Genomic DNA, 17,626 nt, shown 5'->3' on the forward strand with positions numbered 1-17,626 from the left:
TTCAGTGGAGTGTGAGTGGAAGTGATGTAACTTCCACCCTATTAGATCAAAAGGAGTATGTTTGTCCAGGATTTCCCCTCTGAGTCCCTTCCCACTAGGTGGGATGCAGACTGCCAGCAACGGCTTTAGCTATTCAGATTAGGACAAGATGATGCAACAAGAAGAAAGAAGGAACCTGGGGCCCCAAATAACCTCCAGGAGCTGAGCTGTTCCAACAGCCTGACTAGCTGTACTGTGACTTGAAAGAGAACTTCATTCTTTTTAAGCCACACACACACACACACACACACACACACATATAAACTTTTAATTCAAGTTTAGCCATCACAGAGTTTCATATGTCTTAAGTTTATAGCTGGCAGAATTTTCTTAAACTGAACACACTCTAGTAACCTAGATGAAGCAGCATAATACATCCAGGAACGCAGATGGCCTCCCTCATACTCCCCTTCAGAACTATCAGCCAAGGGATTTATAACAGCATAAATCGGTTTTGTCTGCTTTTCTACTTTATATAAGTAGAATCATATTGTAGTAGACGGAAGATATGGCCACAAGCTTCTCCCATCCCTGTATGTGTGACCCTTCGCAAAGTAACTTCTCATTAATAGCTGGGATCTATTTTCCCAGCCCTTGAATCTGTGACAGCCTTTGACTTGGTTTGACCAACAGAATGCAGAAGAACGAATGCTATCCAAGTCTGAGGCTCAGCCTTAGAGAGAGCTTGCCGCTTCACTTTCACCCTCTTGGAAAGCTACTCCGAGGCTGCCATGTCAGGGAGTGACCTAGGCCCTGTGGAGAAGAACCCAGTACCACCACACATGTGAACAAGGTCACCTTGGACCTTCCAGCCCTGCCAAACCTGCAGCTGAATGCAGCCATAGATGAAATCAGAAGAGAAACTGCGCAGCTAGCCCACAGAATCATGAAAAACAATAAATTGTTTTAAGACTAAGTTTTGGGACAGTTTGTTATCCAGCAGTAGAGTTAGGTGAAACAATGTGTGCGCTTAATTTTCGTCAGGCTTCTTGGGCTCAACATGTTTGTGAGATAGCTTGACACTGTTTGATAGTATTCTATTGTGTGACAATATTATAATTTATCCACTTAACTACTGATGGGCATATGGGTGTTTCTAGTTTGGGGCTCTTATAGTTGGTGTTGCTATGAACGTTCCATTAGCATGTCATCTGGTGCAATATGCAGGCACTGTATTCACTGTATAACCAGGGGAGGCCACTCTGGGCCACAGGGCAGAGCGCATGACCAGCTTTAGTAGATGCCACCTCTTTTCCAAAAAGTTTGTCACAGGTCACACTCCCACCAGCTGTGGAGGACCTTCGGCAGAGTTTCCGTTGTTCCGTACCCTTGCTCACACTTTGTGATCTTAAACTTTGCAAGCCTCAGTTTTAAAGATGAGTGTGAAGACTGTACGAGGGAAGTGTCAGCTCCACGGGCCAACATTAGAAAGAAGCTGGACCAGCTGGTCTTGATTATACCTTTCTTCCTGACACCTCCAGTTAAGAGGCCAGAATTTTAACAGTAAAACCTTATATGCTCTATACAAACTACTTTCACAATCGTAATTTCATCTGAGTCTTCCAATAAAATAACACTGGTGTCAACTAGCACTGCATGTTCAGGTGCTGAACTCGCAGTCCATCCAGAAATAGTCTTTTGGAAACCAGCCACCTTCACATGACTAATAAACTTGTACACATTTAAAATGGGGCTGCATGAAATGTTGTCCATGATTCACCCTAAGTGAAAAACACAGGTGACAAAACAGCCCCATACAGCCTCATCCCATTTTGGTAAAAATATATCTGCACATATGTCTATGTTTGGTAAAAATAAATCTGCACATTCATAGATGAAGTTCTGGAAGAAATAGAGCAAAAATGTTAACAGTGTTAGCTCTGGGTATTGAGTTTAAAGATGAATTTATCTTCTACTTTATGCCTTTTTTTTTGTAATGAGGATGAATCAGTTTCATTTTAAAAACTTAATTATTTTTGAAATAGATAACTCATTCACATAGTCACAATCAAGAGTGCAAGAGTTTATACATTAAAGCCTCCCTCTCATCCACGTCTGCCTTCCATCTGGCTCCCTCCAGAGGTAACCAGTGTTACCAGCATCTACTGTACTCTTTCAGAGACATTTCATGCATATTCTACAAGCAAATACATAAATTTGTTATTTCCTTTGTCACTTTTATGATCAAAAACAAGACTATTTTCATTTTGAAGAAAAGGTTGTAGAAGACTATTTTATGATGTGGAAAGATAAGCGGAAAGGCTACAAAACAGTATGACATATTTTATAATAATGTATGAAAAAATTTTGCATTTAAAATACTTATAAAGAGACTGAAAGGCTATACACTGAAAGGCTATGATAAACATACCTTTGTCCAGAAAGAATTTTTCTTTGTTTCTAATTACCATCCATAGAAAAGTTCTTATTGTGAAACCATAATTCAAATTTCATACTGAAGATTCTATGACCCATTTGTTTGAACCATGTGATAATTAGAATACAATAATATAATTACAAAAAACCACTTTGAGTTGCCTCTCATCCAGAAGATGTTATTTTTACAGTCTTATTTATTGTGGAGAGGGCTTTATTCACATTGTTGGGATCCTGAGCTTTATTTTTTCGGTGGTCATCTCTGCATGTAGGATTTTGGGTGAGTTTATTTCTTCCTTATAGGTGACAGTGTGGCCTGGTTTTAGGGCGTGGACTCCAGCACCACCATGCCTGGTTCAAATCCCAGTCTGCCGCTCCTTAGCCTCACGACCTTGGGCAAGAGACTTAATCTGCGTCTCAGTGCCGTCATCTGTGCAATGGAGACGGTATGATGGCAGCACCTACTCACAGAGTTGTCATCAGGGATGTCATACGATTCAGGTAGAGCCCCTCGAATAGTGCCTAGCATTGTTCCTAAGTGTCAGTGTTATATTCATCTGAGTTGCCTAATTTTTCCATATTGGACATGTACTACAATAAAAGTTAAAGAATAAACTCCCATGAGAGAAGGGAAACTAGACAGATGTAGAGACGAGCACAAATGAGAAAGTGCCATAGAGAAGAGTGCGAACCATGAGGCCCTGGGAGCCCAGCGAGGGGGGAGGGGCCCGGCTTTTTGATTTCGACTAAAAGCCCCGTGAAAGGATCCCTCTGTCGGTACTGCAAGCTGAGCATTCCAAGAGCAGAGATGGACTTTGGTCCAGGAGCATTCTCTCCGGGCATTTGGAGAAGGCCTTTGAGACCTTCCTGGAAGCTGCCCTGGCCCTTCCTTGTACAAACGGCCTCTTGCAACTTTTTGCCACTGTCTTCCCGGCAGGGGTCATGTGGAGAAAGGCTTCAGAGTAAGTGTCAGGACTTACCTGGCTGTGCCTGGCCCAACTCACTCCAAGGACCTTCAGGGGGCAGTTATTGCCACCCTGATGTGGCGGCAAGTCTGGGGGACTGGAAGACAAGATGCTTCATTCACAGCCCAGCTGGAAGAAGAACCGTCCAATTGCAGTTCTGTGTTTCTAAACACACCAGGTGGCATAGGCAGGAGGCCTGCTGTCCTGTGTCCTCAGCCGGGAACCCTCTGCCTGGGGACAGAGAGGGGAGGGGAAGGCAGATGAAGGGAGAGGAGGAAAGCGAAGGGCTAGGAGCTGGAGGCCCTGGGGTCCAGCCTTAGCTCTGATGTTTCGCATTGATGTTAGCTGGGATAAATTCTTAATTTCATCAAAATCCAATCACTCCTCACAGAATCCCTTGAATTGATCTGGGAATAACAATGCCAGATGTGACCTGCTTGATGAAAGGAATTATGTGAACTACTTTATATTTGAAAGAATATCTAGATCCTGTAGTTCCTGCTAAGTCTGAGGTAAACGAGGGCTGGGAAATAGTGTTATATCAGTGTTTCTAAATTTATTCAATTGACACATTTTTAAAATAAAATAAAATAAAATAATAAAACAGTTCATAATCCTTATCCACAATGCTTAAAATCCCCCCGTTCTGGAGACAAAGGTTTTTTTTTTTTTTTTTTGCGGTATGCGGGCCTCTCACTGTTGTGGCCTCTCCCGTTGCGGAGCACAGGCTCCGGACGCGCAGGCTCAGCGGCCATGGCTCACGGGCCCAGCCGCTCCGCGGCATGTGGGATCTTCCCGGACCGGGGCACGAACCCGTGTCCCCTGCATCGGCAGGCGGACTCTCAACCACTGCGCCACCAGGGAAGCCCTGGAGACAAAGGTTTTTTTCATTAAATTTGGTGCCAAAATTGACCTGATGTTGCTTATTCTTTTGGGTATCAATCTTTATAATAAATTGCAGAATATTAATAAAATAAAATAAATTGCAGAATATTAATGCATTTGATTACCAGGTGCTGCCTCAGGTCTCACTAGTATATGGTAAATGCATCATATTATCTTCCTAAAATATGAAAAATTCTGAAACACATCTGGCCCCAAGGGTTTTGCATGAGGATTGTGACGTGTAAAACAAACTCAGATGCTGCACACAGGAAATGGGGAGGGAGGGACGGTGTCCATTCCCAGGCTGAGATTCACCCAGCCCTGTCTGGGACATCTTCTTCCTGGTGTCAGATCCTTGAGAAGTCTTTAAGAACCTGAAGACAAATGTACCCGGGATGAGTCAAGGAGCATATACTGGGGATATTTTTCCTAAATTAGTCCTCATACTTCAGTGTGTCTCTGAATCCCCCTGGGGATCTAGTGAAAATGCAAATTCTGATTCAGTAGGTCTGGAATAGGCCTGAGCTTCTGCATTCCTATCAATCTCCAGGTGATGCCTCTGCTGCTGGGACTGTTCTGGCCTCCGGATAAGCCTAAGGCTTGGCTCCAAGTGATAACAGTGTGGTGCCCCACAGGGAGAGCTGCCCCCTGCCCTTGGCGGGGGTGGGAGCTCGCTCAACACTGATCACCTGACCAAAACCTGCCTCGTCACCGCCTTTTCTCCATCCTCCGCTGCCCATTTACTGCCTCTGCTGCCTCTTCCTCCCTGCATGGTTCATGCCACCCTCCGCCTCCATCCCCGACCTTGGCTGGGCCTCCCCAAGTCTCATGACTCTTCACTCACCCGGTTCCAAGGTACTGCTTAGACGAGGTGCTTTTCCAGCTGACTGACCTCACCTCCGAAGCATGAACTAAATTAGTTCAACTCTCAAATTCCTGAGATGGCTCACTATCTCTCCTGGGTATCTCCCCGGAAAATTTTCCACTGTTTGCAAAGTACTCCCTAGCCCTGACCACCCAGAGATATTAATGATAATGCATTTGCTCACTAGACAAGCAGTGACCGGGAAAGGGCCATGGGTTATTTTATTTTTATGTCGATGCTTGCAATGCCCTGACTGATTTCTTACACACCCTCCTTGCTTCTTTTTAAGTTCTGGATTCCCGGGTTGCAGAAAACTCAGACTTCCTTGTTTTCCAAGTGAATTTTCTGATTGCAAAAGTAATACATATTTATTAATAAAAGTTTAGAAAATATAGTTAAGAAGAAAATGTCAATACCAGTACACTTAGCATGCAGAGATAAGCATTGGCACATTTTGTCTCATGGGCTTTCAGGCTTTATATATAAATTTTGTTTTACAAAATCTGGATCATACATATAACATTTTGTAACTGCTTTGCCCCCCTCCATTTATAGTATATTGTGACCATTTTCACAGATCAATAAAAATTCTTCTGCAATAGCATTTTAAATAAGGGACTTCCCTAGCGGTCCAGTGGTTAAGACTTCACGCGTCCACCACAGGGAGCGTGTGTTCAATCCCAGGCCAGGAATAGAATGAAGGCCAAATACACATATATTTCTTATTATAAATCACAATATCACACATACCTTTTGGATACTTACAGGGAATTATATTATTATGTAAAAGTGTATAAACTTCTTCATGGTTCGCATGAGTTGCCAAACCAGAAAGCATGGCTTCCAAACTCTCAAATACGAACCAGATCCTTTGGGCTGAATCAGTGTCTTGAATTCTCACTAACCTTAGTTAACCAGAAGTGATACTGGAAAGCAGGGCGTTCTAGGTCTGAGAGGGAATTCCAGGCCACCAGGTCATGCCTTGAGGCATCCCTCTGTCTCCTGCTCAGAAAGAGGAAAAATGCTTAGAGGTCTTTGTTAGGGATCTACAACTTCCCAAAGAACACAGCTATTTTTCAGACAATTCAAGGCTAATCTAAATCCTGCAATCATTTTGGCATTTATTTTTCCAGCCAATATTTATATATTTAAAATGAAGGGATTAGGGGAACTTCCTGGCTGTCCACTGGTTAGGACTCAGCGCTTCCACTGCAGGGGGCCCGGGTTCAATCCCAGTTCAGGGAACTAAGATCCCGCATGCCTTGAGGTGCCGCCAAAAAAAAAAAAAAACAAACAACAACAAATGAAGGGATTAGATCAATAAGGGAATGGTTAAGTAATCTGTGGTACAGCCATTCAATGAAATATGATACAACCATTAAAAAACTGAAAAAGCTCTTTATGCACTAATACAGAATGATATCTCAGATACATCGTTAAGTGCAAAAAGCAAGGTGTAGAACCATGTATACCAAATGCACATTTGTGTAAAAAGGAGGAATAGGAATACATAGATATTTTGACATAGGAGTTTTGCTTGTGTATTCATAAAGCGTCTTTGGAAAGATACACAAGAAACTGATGGCATAATTCCTTAATTTTTAGGGAAATTAGGTAGCTGGGAGAACAACTTTTCGTTGCAAAATGAAACCTCTTGTGCTGAACATGCAAATGTATTACCTCTTCTAAAATAAAAATTTTAAAACACAAAATAAGGGGACTAGGGCATTTGATTACATCCTAAAATACATTTATTTCTGTTTATTCTCCAAACCCCAATTTAAATGGTCAGTAAAGGAATAAAAGAAGAGGACCATATGTACAGAGAATAGGAGAGGGAACAAAAGATGGATCGTATGAACACACTTTTGGGAGACAGTGAGGCAACGGCACAGATTTCAGAGTCATACTTGCAGTCCCAGCTCTTTAACTTGCTTCTCATGAGCTCTTGCGTAAACCCCTTACTTGCTTTGAGCTTCTGATTCCTTATCTGTGGAAGAGTAAGGACAAGTCATTTATTTTATGTGATGCATATTGTGCCTTGTGGGAGTCTTGGGAGGATTCATTGCCCCAGATCAGAAGCATTTAATAAAGCACATAAACTGCTATTATTACTTTTAATAATAGTAGCGGGCTTTAGCTAATATTATGTTAATGTTTGTCAGTCTGATAGGAAAAATAGCAGTATCTTATTTAAAATCTGAATTTCTCTAATTATAAATGAGGTTGAACAATTACATATATATTCCACTTGTATTTCTTTTTCTGTGATTTGCCTGATCATCTCTTGATAATAGTTAACATTTACTGCATGTTACTGTGTACCAGGCACTGTGTTATGATCTCTGCATGCATTATCTCATTTAACCTGTGGATCAAATAGGTAAAATTATTATGCCCATTTTCAGCTGAGAAAAATAATATTTAGAGAAATTAATTTGCTCAAGTCTCCATCACTAGTAAGTAGAGTCTGGATTCTGAGCGAGGACTTGACTCTGACCCAGAAATCTGACTTGATCGAGAACCCAGGCTCTTCAGGCTTATGCTTCAGTGACTCTCTCCTAATGGTTTTTCTTTTGGATTAAATAATTTTCTCAATATTTTGCAAGTGCCCTTTGTATTTTAGTTGCAGGGCGCAGAGTAGGAAAGGGTAGATCTGCGCCGAGGGGCAGAAGTGGCATCAGAGACAACCTGCCTGCCTGTCAACTGCCCATAAGGCTGTGTGTGAGCCAAGGCGGTGCAGTCAGAGGTGATGCAGGAGACCAACCGGGTGCAGAACAGAGGCCTGCAAAGATGAGTGGACTTCGACCCCCTTAGAGAGAAAGCAAGAGTGACTCACAGGAGGAAGATGAAACCAAAGCTTCCAGGCTGTCCCTGGTAGGCTCAGACAGTCCAAAGGCAGCAGAGGGAAGGAGAGAAAATCCTGAGATGGAGAGCTGGCCAAGAGCTTCCTGAAGACCATGCAAATGAGGCACGCCCACAGCTGCCTGGAAACCAGGCCGGGAGAAGTCAGAGCCCAGAGCACATGCTGCAGGGCCGTGCTAGGCAAAGGAGCTGGAGGAGGTGGAGGAGGCACCAAGGGAGCAGGTAAGGAACCAGGGAGGGTCGTGGAGGGACGGCTCACAGGGCCCTGCATCCTGAGAGGCAGCATCGTCCACCGACCGGGTGAACGCTGTCCTGGGAGGCAGGGCTCCTGGGATCATCTTTCAAGCTCAGCCATTCTTTAGCTGTGAAGCCTTGGGCAAGTCACTTCACCATTCTGAGCCTTGACGTTCCCATCTATAAAATGAGTGTAAAAATAGCATGCTACCTGTGTATTGAGCATCTGCTGTGCTTTGCTGGGCACATAACAGTCATTATCCCCTCCTCACAGCAAGCTCATAAGGTGAGATCATTAGCCTATATTACAGAGGAAAACAAAGCTCAGAGAGGTTAAGCCATTTGTCTAAGACCTCACAGCAAAAAAGTCTGGTTCCATAGCTGCACACTGTCGACTCCTGATCCTGCTTCCTTCAGAGGGTGGTTTTACAGAATCAAATGGTCTATGCAAATGGAAAAAAAAATTGCAAAAGGCAAATTATACCATCAAGATGTGAGTTACCACACTTAGACCCCGGCCAGGACTGAGGCCCTTTGTAAACTGGGAAGTCCTATAAAAATGCTAGTTCTTCACCTCTCTCCTCTGGAGGTTGAAAGTATTGGGGTGATGCTACAGACAATGGATATTTGGCTGACTGACCTGCTCACAGACTGAGGCGATGTCTTTGGGGTGGTATTGGGATGTCCTGGCTTGAGAGTGAGTCGTTGGTGGTTAAGTGGCCAGAGTCCCTCCTGGCGACAGACTCTGAAGCCACAGACAAGGCCTGAGGTGACCATGGCAGATAAGGGCCCAGGTGCTGATTCAACAGTGATCATCCCTCCTCTTGAGCATCCCTTTACAGCTTTGGCCATGGAACTTCAGAAAACAGAAGCCTGCTTTGTGGGGAGGGGAAGATCTTTAAGGGTAGTAAGCTTAGTGCAATAAAGTTAGAATAAAGTTCAAATTTTCAGGCAAGAGAATGAAAAACAAACAAACTAACAAACCTATAATCTTACCCCCAGAGACAACCACTGTTGACATTTCAGTGTTTGTTTTTCCACACATTTTTTTCCATTGCACACATATATTGAAAAATTAGATCATACTGTAATATGTTGGGGGTTTTTTTGGGTTTTTTTTGCGGTACACGGGCCTCTCACTGTTGTGGCCTCTCCCGGGCCGGGTGACTGGGGTGTAGTGGGTGGGTCTGGATGGGGAAGTGGCTTTTAAGAAGCCAGAGAGGCTGGCTTCAGCAGGCCCAGCGGCCCAGAGGCCATGGCTCACAGGCCCAGCCGCTCCACGACATGTGGGATCTTCCCGGACTGGGGCACGAACCCGTGTCCCCTGCATCGGCAGGCAGACTCTCAGCTACTGTGCCACCAGGGAAGCCCTGTAATATGGTTTTATTACTGGTTCTTTTCACTTAATGACATGTCATGAACGTATTTCCATATCAATAGATGTTTTATCACATCATTTAAAGGCTGCAGAATGTCTCTTTGTATGGATGGAGCAGAATTTATTTAATAAGTGTCCTACTATTGGATAATTAGGCAGTTTTCAATTTTTAACCATTAGAGCCGTGCTTTCTACTCAAATCTTGGCACAGGTCCTGGATTATTTCCACAGGATAAATTACCAGTGGGGGAACTGCTGAATCAAGGTTATGTATATTTTAAGGCCTTTGATAAATACTAAAGGTCTGCTTCTGACACACTCTGGAATTCAGGGGCTCCTCAAAGCTCAATGCAGAAAATTTCATGGCCTCAAAGTCAGCCTTGAGCCTTCCTCTCTCTCAAATCCATTTGCAGGGATAATGCAACCACCTCATATATAGTCTTTACTGGGTGCCAGGCTCTGTCTAAGAGCTTTACCCTCTGAGGCACCACTTTTAACTTCCTCTTCAGAAGAAACTGAAGAACAGAGAGGTTAAACAGTTCACTTGGAATCACAGCCCTAACAAGCAGTGTGTTGGGGGTCAATAGCCTTGACAACCTGGTTCTAGAATCTATGCTGTCCACTGCTTCTTGGAAAGTATATTTAATTGCATCTGCAAAGATATCTTTCACCCATCCCTTTGATCTTCTCCACCAACACCTCACATGCATCAAGCCCCACCATCCCAACCTGGACCATGGCTAGAGCCCCTAACTGGTCTTCCATTTCCACTCATCCCTTTCACTCTGTCTTCTGCTCTGCAGCTGGAATGTTGCTTTAAAAATGGAAACAGGGGCTTCCCTGGTGGCGCAGTGGTTGAGAGTCTGCCTGCCGATGCAGGGGACACGGGTTCATGCCCCGGTCCGGGAAGATCCCACATGCCACGGAGCGGCTGGGCCCGTGAGCCATGGCTGCTGAGCCTGCGCGTCCGGAGCCTGTGCTCCGCAACAGGAGAGGCCACAGCAGTGAGAGGCCCGTGTACCGCAAAAAAAAAAAAAATGGAAATAGGATCAGGTCACCCCCCCCCAACCCCCGAACCCTGCCGGCAAGCACATACATACACACACGCTCAGCCCTAGAATAAAACCCAGATGCATCCCCCAGCCTCCAGGGCAGCCTCTCTGGCTTCTTAAAAGCCACTTCCCCATCCAGACCCACCCACTACACCCCAGTCACCCGGCCTCCTTTCACTTCCTCAACGACAGAGCTTTTTCTCACCTTAAGGCTTTGACACGTGCTGTTCCCTTGAGCTCGAATGCTCTTCTTCCACCCTGCAGGGCTGGATTCTTCTCATCCTCTGGTCTTGGCTTTCATATCATCTCTCTGGAGAAAGCTTCCCTGGTGATCTCACCTGAAGCAACAAGTCCCCTAAGCCCATTTTCCTTTTTGTCCTTTATAGTATTAATTAAAATTGTGTATTTATTGCCCATTACTCATTAAATGTCTCTTTCCCTCACTAGACTCTAAATGTCATGAGGTCAAAGACCATGTCTATTTTGTTCCCCATTATTTACCCAGTGCCTAGCACAGCACCTGGCATGTGGCGAGCTCTCATTAACTCAATGACTGCTCGTAGAAAGGACGAATTGTCCACAGAGGGAGGCATTCATTGGTGAGGATCTTTGGCAAAGTATCCGAGCTTCAGCCAGAGCTGTTCCACCCTCCTCCTGCATGTCTTCACTTCCTCTTCCCTGTCCCGAAGCAGTGGCAGAGGTCTAGGGTCTAGAAGGAAACCAGGAAGCCATGGGTGAGAATGTAAGCAGGTTTTGCTGCAGGCGCCAACTCAGTCAGGGTAGATGATGTCATATCGGGGGCACAAGGGAGACTCATTACCCCCAAGGCCCCCCTGCACAGTTCCTGGATTCCCACCATGAGAGACTTTTGGCCACGAGGAATCTCCTAGTGAAAGGCAAACACTCACTATCCAGTTAATAACACACATCCAGCAGGTGGACTGAATGGCTGAGGGCTCTACCTTTCTGACAGCAGCATGGTGGTGGCCTGGAAGTCCAGGTGTCACCACTAACTAGTGGGTGACGTTGGGTGAGAGTCACTTCTTGCCTCCCATCTGCAAAGTGAGTGGTTAGGATGGAGAAGAGGTTTTTAAACTTCTTTTTCCTCAGAAGCTCAAGTCTTCAACTTGTTCAGATGACCAATATAAGTCAAGTGTTTCTGGGTGAAATAGGGATGTGGGGCTGGAGCGGTCCTCCTCCCTGACTCCCGCTTTTAAGTCCCAAGGGTGGTGGGAGGGCTGAGTCTTGGACTCCAAGATCTCAGCGGTCAGTGCCTGCCAGGCTGACCATCTGTGTCATCTAAGGACAAAGAAGGCAGCCGGGCTCGCATGTTCTGGGTGTAGCTCCTTGGGCACATTAAGTGATCAGAAGGGGATGGGAGAGGACTTGTTGAATCTGATATTCAGAGAGTATTCAGAGACTTTAGGCTGTGCAGCAGGTGAATTTCATAGCAATTGAAGGGCAGGGCAGGCAGCCCCTTTGTTTGAGTAGGAGGTTTCAGCCATTTTAGAAAAGAAATGAGGGCCCGGGAGAGAGGAAGCCCAGAAGGCTCACTTACCCTCTCCACAATGTAGAAGAAGGAAATTGCCACCCCTGCCTTTCCAGGCCAGGGATCCCAGGTCTTGAAGAGACCGCCCACAATCTCACAGATAACTAGGCTTCCAGGGTTGGTTGTTTGCCACGCCCCAGGGGAACACGGGTCCCTCACCTCACTACCCGCCACCTGGGCAGCTCTCTGGCCTTCGCTGCAGGCAGGTGTGCTCAGGAGACTGCCGCCTGGGCTACCTGGCAGCTCCAGGTGCTGCGTGGACGCTGCTATGGAGACGTGCCCCGGGGTTGGTGGTGAGAAGGCAGTCTCCCAAAGCTTTGCAGATTCTGGAGGGGAAGAGGCTGGAGCCTCAGGCCCTTCAGGGTAGTCTGCCTGACAGCCGTAGTGCCAAGGAAGGCCAGGTGGGTGCTCTGGGAGTTTCTAGGACAAAGTGTGTGTGTGGGGGAGGAGCCAGGGGAGGCCAAACTTCGGGAGGAGGTTCTGGAAGGGCTGATCTGGGCAGGGGAGCCTCTCCATGTTTCCAGGTCAAGGGGAAAAGCCTTCCCAGAGGCCCCCTTGCCAGGCCAGTGCAGTGCCCTGCACAAAGACTGGGCCAGTGGCACTGAGGATTGGCCCTGCAGCCCAAGGGGAGGAGGGAGAGAGGGCCTGGCATTTGCCCCCAGAGGAGGGATAGACCAGGGAATTCACAAAGCCCATCTCTGGGCTAGTCAGGATCCGAGGCAGCAGGGAAGGAAATATTTGCCCTGTAGCAGGAAGCACTGACTGTGGCTCCTCTCCCTCTCCCTGGAGCCCAAGAGGCCAAGGGCAATCACGTGCAGCACAAGGAGCATTTTTATCCATTTCCAAAGCCAGGGTGCCGTCTCCTTGAGGGAGCTCGATGATCGTGGGGTGCCTGAGGCCTGGGCCCGGTAGAGGGGATGCTGCAGGAGCACCACACCTAATTCTACGGCTTAGGGACTGGGCGATCTGAAACAATCGCTTCATTTTTTTTTTTTTTAATTTTTATTGGGGTATAGTTGATTTACACCTGTTAGTTTCAGGTGTACAGCAAAGTGAATCAGTTATACATATACATATATCCATCCTTTTTTTAGATTCTTTTCCCATATAGGCCATTACAGAGTATTGAGTTCCCTGTGCTATATAGTAGGTCCTTATTAATTATCTATTTTATATATAGTAATGCGTATATGTCAATCTCAATCTCTCAATTTATCTGTCCCCCCCTTACCCCCTGGTAACCATAAGTTTGTTTTCTACATTTGTAACTCTATTTCGGTTTTGTAGATAAGTTCATTTCACTTCACCTTTTGAACCTAAGTTTTTTCATCAGTGAAATGTGGGCGATAATACCTTTTAACAACCCACAGGACACAGCCTAGGGCCAATACAGGCACGGAGCTTAATGGGTGTTCCTTTGCTCCTTTTCCCTTTCTGCCAGGACATCTCCTGCCAGACCTCCCAGTGTCTGGTCTGAGGATGGCGGAGAAGCAGAGCCGGGAGCCAGAGTGCCCTGTGTGCTGGAACCCCTTCAACAACACGTTCCACACCCCCAAAGTGCTGGACTGCTGCCACTCCTTCTGCGTGGAATGCCTGGCCCACCTCAGCCTGGTGACTCCGGCCCGGCGCCGGCTGCTGTGTCCGCTCTGTCGCCAGCCCACTGTGCTGGCCTCCGGACAGCCTGTCACTGACCTGCCCACGGACACTGCCGTGCTCACCCTGCTCCGCCTGGAGCCCCACCACGTCATCTTGGAAGGCCGCCAGCTCTGTCTCAAAGATGAGCCCAAGAGCTGCTACTTCCTGCGCCAGCCCCGGGCCTACACGCTGGAACTCGGCCCCGGGCCTGGGAGCCAGACTGGGCACCCCCGGGACGTGGCCCCTACCACCATCCCCAGCCCCATCCCCAGCTCCAACCACGACTCTCTGAGGGGGTGTTTCCGCAACCCGCAGTTCCGGATCTTTGCCTACCTGCTGGCTGTCATCCTCAGCGTCACTCTGTTGCTCATCTTCTCCATCTTTTGGACCAAGCAGTTTTTTGGGGGTGTGGGGTGAGCATCTGTTCCAGACAAAGAACCACGCCTTTCTTGGTTGCTGCTGGGTATGAGGACTGCAGAGCCTCATTTGGGGTCGTCTTCCTTTGTAGTATTGTTCTTTTTTACATTCCAGGGATCGGCTAGGCTGTGCATCTGCTTCTGGGAACGGAGACAGTCCTACTATAATGAGAACCTCTGAAAGCTAATGGGAAAAGATACGAAGAGAGCTCTGGGTGTGAACCACGAGTCATGGAAGGGCCGAGAAGCAGATCTGTGATGCCAGGGCTACGTAGCATGTTGTACCAAAGGGCTGGGCGATGGCATCCAGGAACCTGACCCACTCAGACAGCAAGCTGCAATTCTTACTGGAGCTGCTTTGAACTCAGTTCACATTTTTTGGAGTTGCTCTACTATTTGTTGCTAAAAAATTTGGAAAGTGAACTTCAATGGTGAGCAAATGTGTTTGTCTTCCCCTTTCAGTTTTCTCTTTGGATGTTTTGCCACCAGTCCCAGTAAAAATGGCCTGCATTCATTAATTCATTCACTCACTCATTCAACAACCAGTTGGCTTGTCCTCTGTCAGAACTAGGGGGAGAGAAGGGTAGGATGAACCAGGGCTGGCAGAGTCCTTACCAGCAAGGAGGGCACGTTCACTCAGCTGCTTCTTGTACAAGACGACCTCTTGTCAGTGCGTGGTTTATGGAGTGTTAAGAGCAGAAAAGTTTAAAGGTGAAAGAAACCAGAGTCAGTGATCAAAAGAAATCCGGGATTTGGAGGAAAAGATTTTTATTCCTCCTGGTAGGTAGTGGGGGAGCTCTGATTCCCCTCCTCCAACCATTGTAATTCTGGCCTTGAGAGGTAAGGCAGGGAATTCCCTGGTGGCCCAGTGGTTAGGACTCTGTGCTTCCACTGCAGGGGGCACGGGTTTGATCTCTGGTCGGAGAACTAAGATCCCACATGCCGTGTCGCATGGCCAAAAAAGAAAAAAAAAGACGTAAGGCAGAAACCCCGGATAGAGTAAAAGCCTTAGTTCCCATCCCAGGCCATGCAGGCAGGGGATTCTGGTTTTCATTTTGCATGACAGAATCTAGGAACCAAGGAAAACTAGATAGAATTTGGATGCTGCTTGACTACGGGTTGCCACCTCTGCAGTATCTAAAACCCTGATTTCTTCTTCACTTTTAATACTGCCTGGTGGCTCAGGGCTCTGAAACAATCTCAAAGCGGTTAAAACACCAACACAAAAAGATAACATTTTGTTTTTTGGGATTTGTAGAATACGCTTTCAGAGGCCAGAAATTGGTTTTATTTGCTCTAAATAACATTTTGTAAGTTTAATGAAACCAGCTTCTATAAACTCTTAGGGGTCTTAATGTACAAGATATTCCAAAATAGTTAAGACATACATACTTCATGTTTAGTAAAACCAAACAGTCTTAAGCTCCACTGTGAAGAAAAAGTTCTCCATTACGAAATTGGAAAGCCGCCTACATATCCTGCCAGGGGACTAGCATCTACCTCTCCATTTGCACCACTGAAGATAATTATACTAATGCTGGGACTGGATGTCTCCTCACTGACTTCATTTCTTTACACATCCTTGCTCCTTAACTCTTGTGCTGGGTAAATTAGGCAATGATCTCACCATGTTCTCAGAGCCAATGACGAACAGAGAGGAGCCGGGGGAAGTTCAGGGAAGAACACTTGCCTCTGTACTAGGGACTACTGCTTCCGAGTTAAGCAGGCTTCGTCGCAGACGAAATTGATGCTCCCCAAGTTTAGTTACCTTGTTCAAGGTCACCCAGCTAGCATGTGGTGGAGGCCTTTCAGTCAAAATAGAACACTCTTGGAGTGGCTGATTCACCAAATAAGACACAGCTTTGAGTCTTCTGGGATAGGGAAGGATATAGTTAACATTGTGGCATCTTCTGTCTTCACATTCAACAGTTCTAACGTTGGGCAGTGCTGTCCTTCTAGAGAGCATTTAGGAATCTCTGGTACCCGATGCAGGGGTGGGTTGTGCTTCTGGCTGTGAGTGCCTTAGAGGTCAGGGATGCTAAGACATGCTGCAATGCTGAAGACATTTCTACACAGCAAAGTATCATCTGTCCCAAGATGCAAATAGTTTCCTGTTGAATAACACTATAGGCTCCTTGCAAGTTCACAAGGTAGAAGTGGTAAAATTAACTCCCTTTGGCATGAAGTCAGAGTAAGAGATGCAGTGACTCCTCAAAAGGGCAGTACAAATGGTAGAGTGGGCTTTCCCCGTAAGTGGTCTGAGGTGACCAAGAAGTTCAAATCTTCATGTTCACTTTAAGAACACTCGTGAAACCGTCCAGGCCATTAAGGGTATGCACATCCGAAAAGCCACCAAGTATCTGAAGGATGTCACTTTACAGAAGCAATGTGTGCCATTCCGTCATTACAATGGTGGAGTTGGTAGGTGTGCCCAGGCCAAACAGTGGGGATGGATGCAGGGTCAGTGGCCCAAAGAGTGCTGAATTTTTACTGCACATGCTCAAAAATGCAGAGAGTAATGCTGAACTTAGATGCAGATTCTCTGGTCATTGAGCACATCCAGGTGAACAAAGCCCCCAAGGTGCCGCGCAGGATTTACAGAGCTCATGGTCGGTTCAACCCATACATGAGCTCTCCCTGCCACACTGAGATGATCCTTACTGAAAAGGAACAGATTGTTCCTAAACCAGAAGAGGAGGTTGCACAGAAGAAAAAGATATCCCAGAAGAAACAAAAATTTACGGTCTGGGAATAAATGCTGCAAAAAAATAAATGCAAAGTTTTAAAAAAAAAAAGGTGGAGCACTTAAAAAGTTCAGACTTTGTACAGGGAACAGGCCACGCTGGCTGGACTGTTTTTTTTTTTTTCGGTCTGGCCCATGTTGCCAACATACTCACTAAAGCCCTATGAAATCTCTTATAAGGTCACAGATGGACCAGACTCTACCATTTACTAACTAGGTAACCTGGAGCAAGTTACTTAACTTCTTTGAACTTCAGTTTTTTCGTAAAAGAGGGAATAATAATTAACTCGTTAAGACTGTGAGGATTAAACAAGATGTCTGAATGTGCCTGGTGGTGTCTAGACAGCGCTAAGCGTCCTGTTAAGTGATGACGATGACGTTTGTCTCACTGTTAGCACGAAATGACACACTTGGGATATGCTCCTCAGCTAACGGCTTTTGGACAATGATACTCCCAGTAAGGAAGTGTATATCCCGCCAAGACATTCATCTGGCCAAAGTCTTAGATGAAATCTTTTCACCCAGTTGCTACCCCTCTAGATCTCTTGGAACCACCCACCCCCCGCAAAACAAAAGACAAGTTTAATGGAACAAGTGGTTAAATTTCAACTTGAAAAACTGAAA

General features: G+C 46.0%; 1 protein-coding gene and 1 pseudogene across 1 annotated transcript; both read left to right on the forward strand.

The window, feature by feature from the left end:
- The first annotated feature begins 7,561 nt into the window (after nucleotides 1-7,561).
- On the forward strand, nucleotides 7,562-15,284 carry RNF183 (ring finger protein 183). The gene is made up of 2 exons (XM_027105160.1): nucleotides 7,562-8,217; nucleotides 13,650-15,284. The coding sequence occupies exons 1-2, from the start codon at nucleotides 8,091-8,093 to the stop codon at nucleotides 14,258-14,260; spliced, it is 738 nt and encodes a 245-aa protein (XP_026960961.1). The 5' UTR covers nucleotides 7,562-8,090; the 3' UTR covers nucleotides 14,261-15,284.
- Nucleotides 15,285-16,252: 968 nt separating this feature from the next.
- Nucleotides 16,253-17,504, forward strand: LOC113619797 (60S ribosomal protein L17 pseudogene; annotated as a pseudogene).
- Nucleotides 17,505-17,626: the final 122 nt, after the last annotated feature.

This window comes from Aethalodelphis obliquidens, unplaced genomic scaffold (assembly GCF_003676395.1).
Source record: "Aethalodelphis obliquidens isolate GAN/ISIS:26980383/991018 unplaced genomic scaffold, ASM367639v1 scaffold7, whole genome shotgun sequence".
NCBI lineage: Eukaryota > Metazoa > Chordata > Mammalia > Artiodactyla > Delphinidae > Aethalodelphis > Aethalodelphis obliquidens.

Excerpts from the sequence above, each read along its gene's own strand:
- RNF183 (XM_027105160.1), top strand. The coding sequence starts at position 8,091 with ATGCAAATGAGGCACGCCCACAGCTGCCTGGAAACCAGGCCGGGAGAA. Across the intron at positions 8,218-13,649 it reads AGGAGGCACCAAGGGAGCAG|GACATCTCCTGCCAGACCTC; the intron begins GTAAGGAACCAG and ends CCTTTCTGCCAG.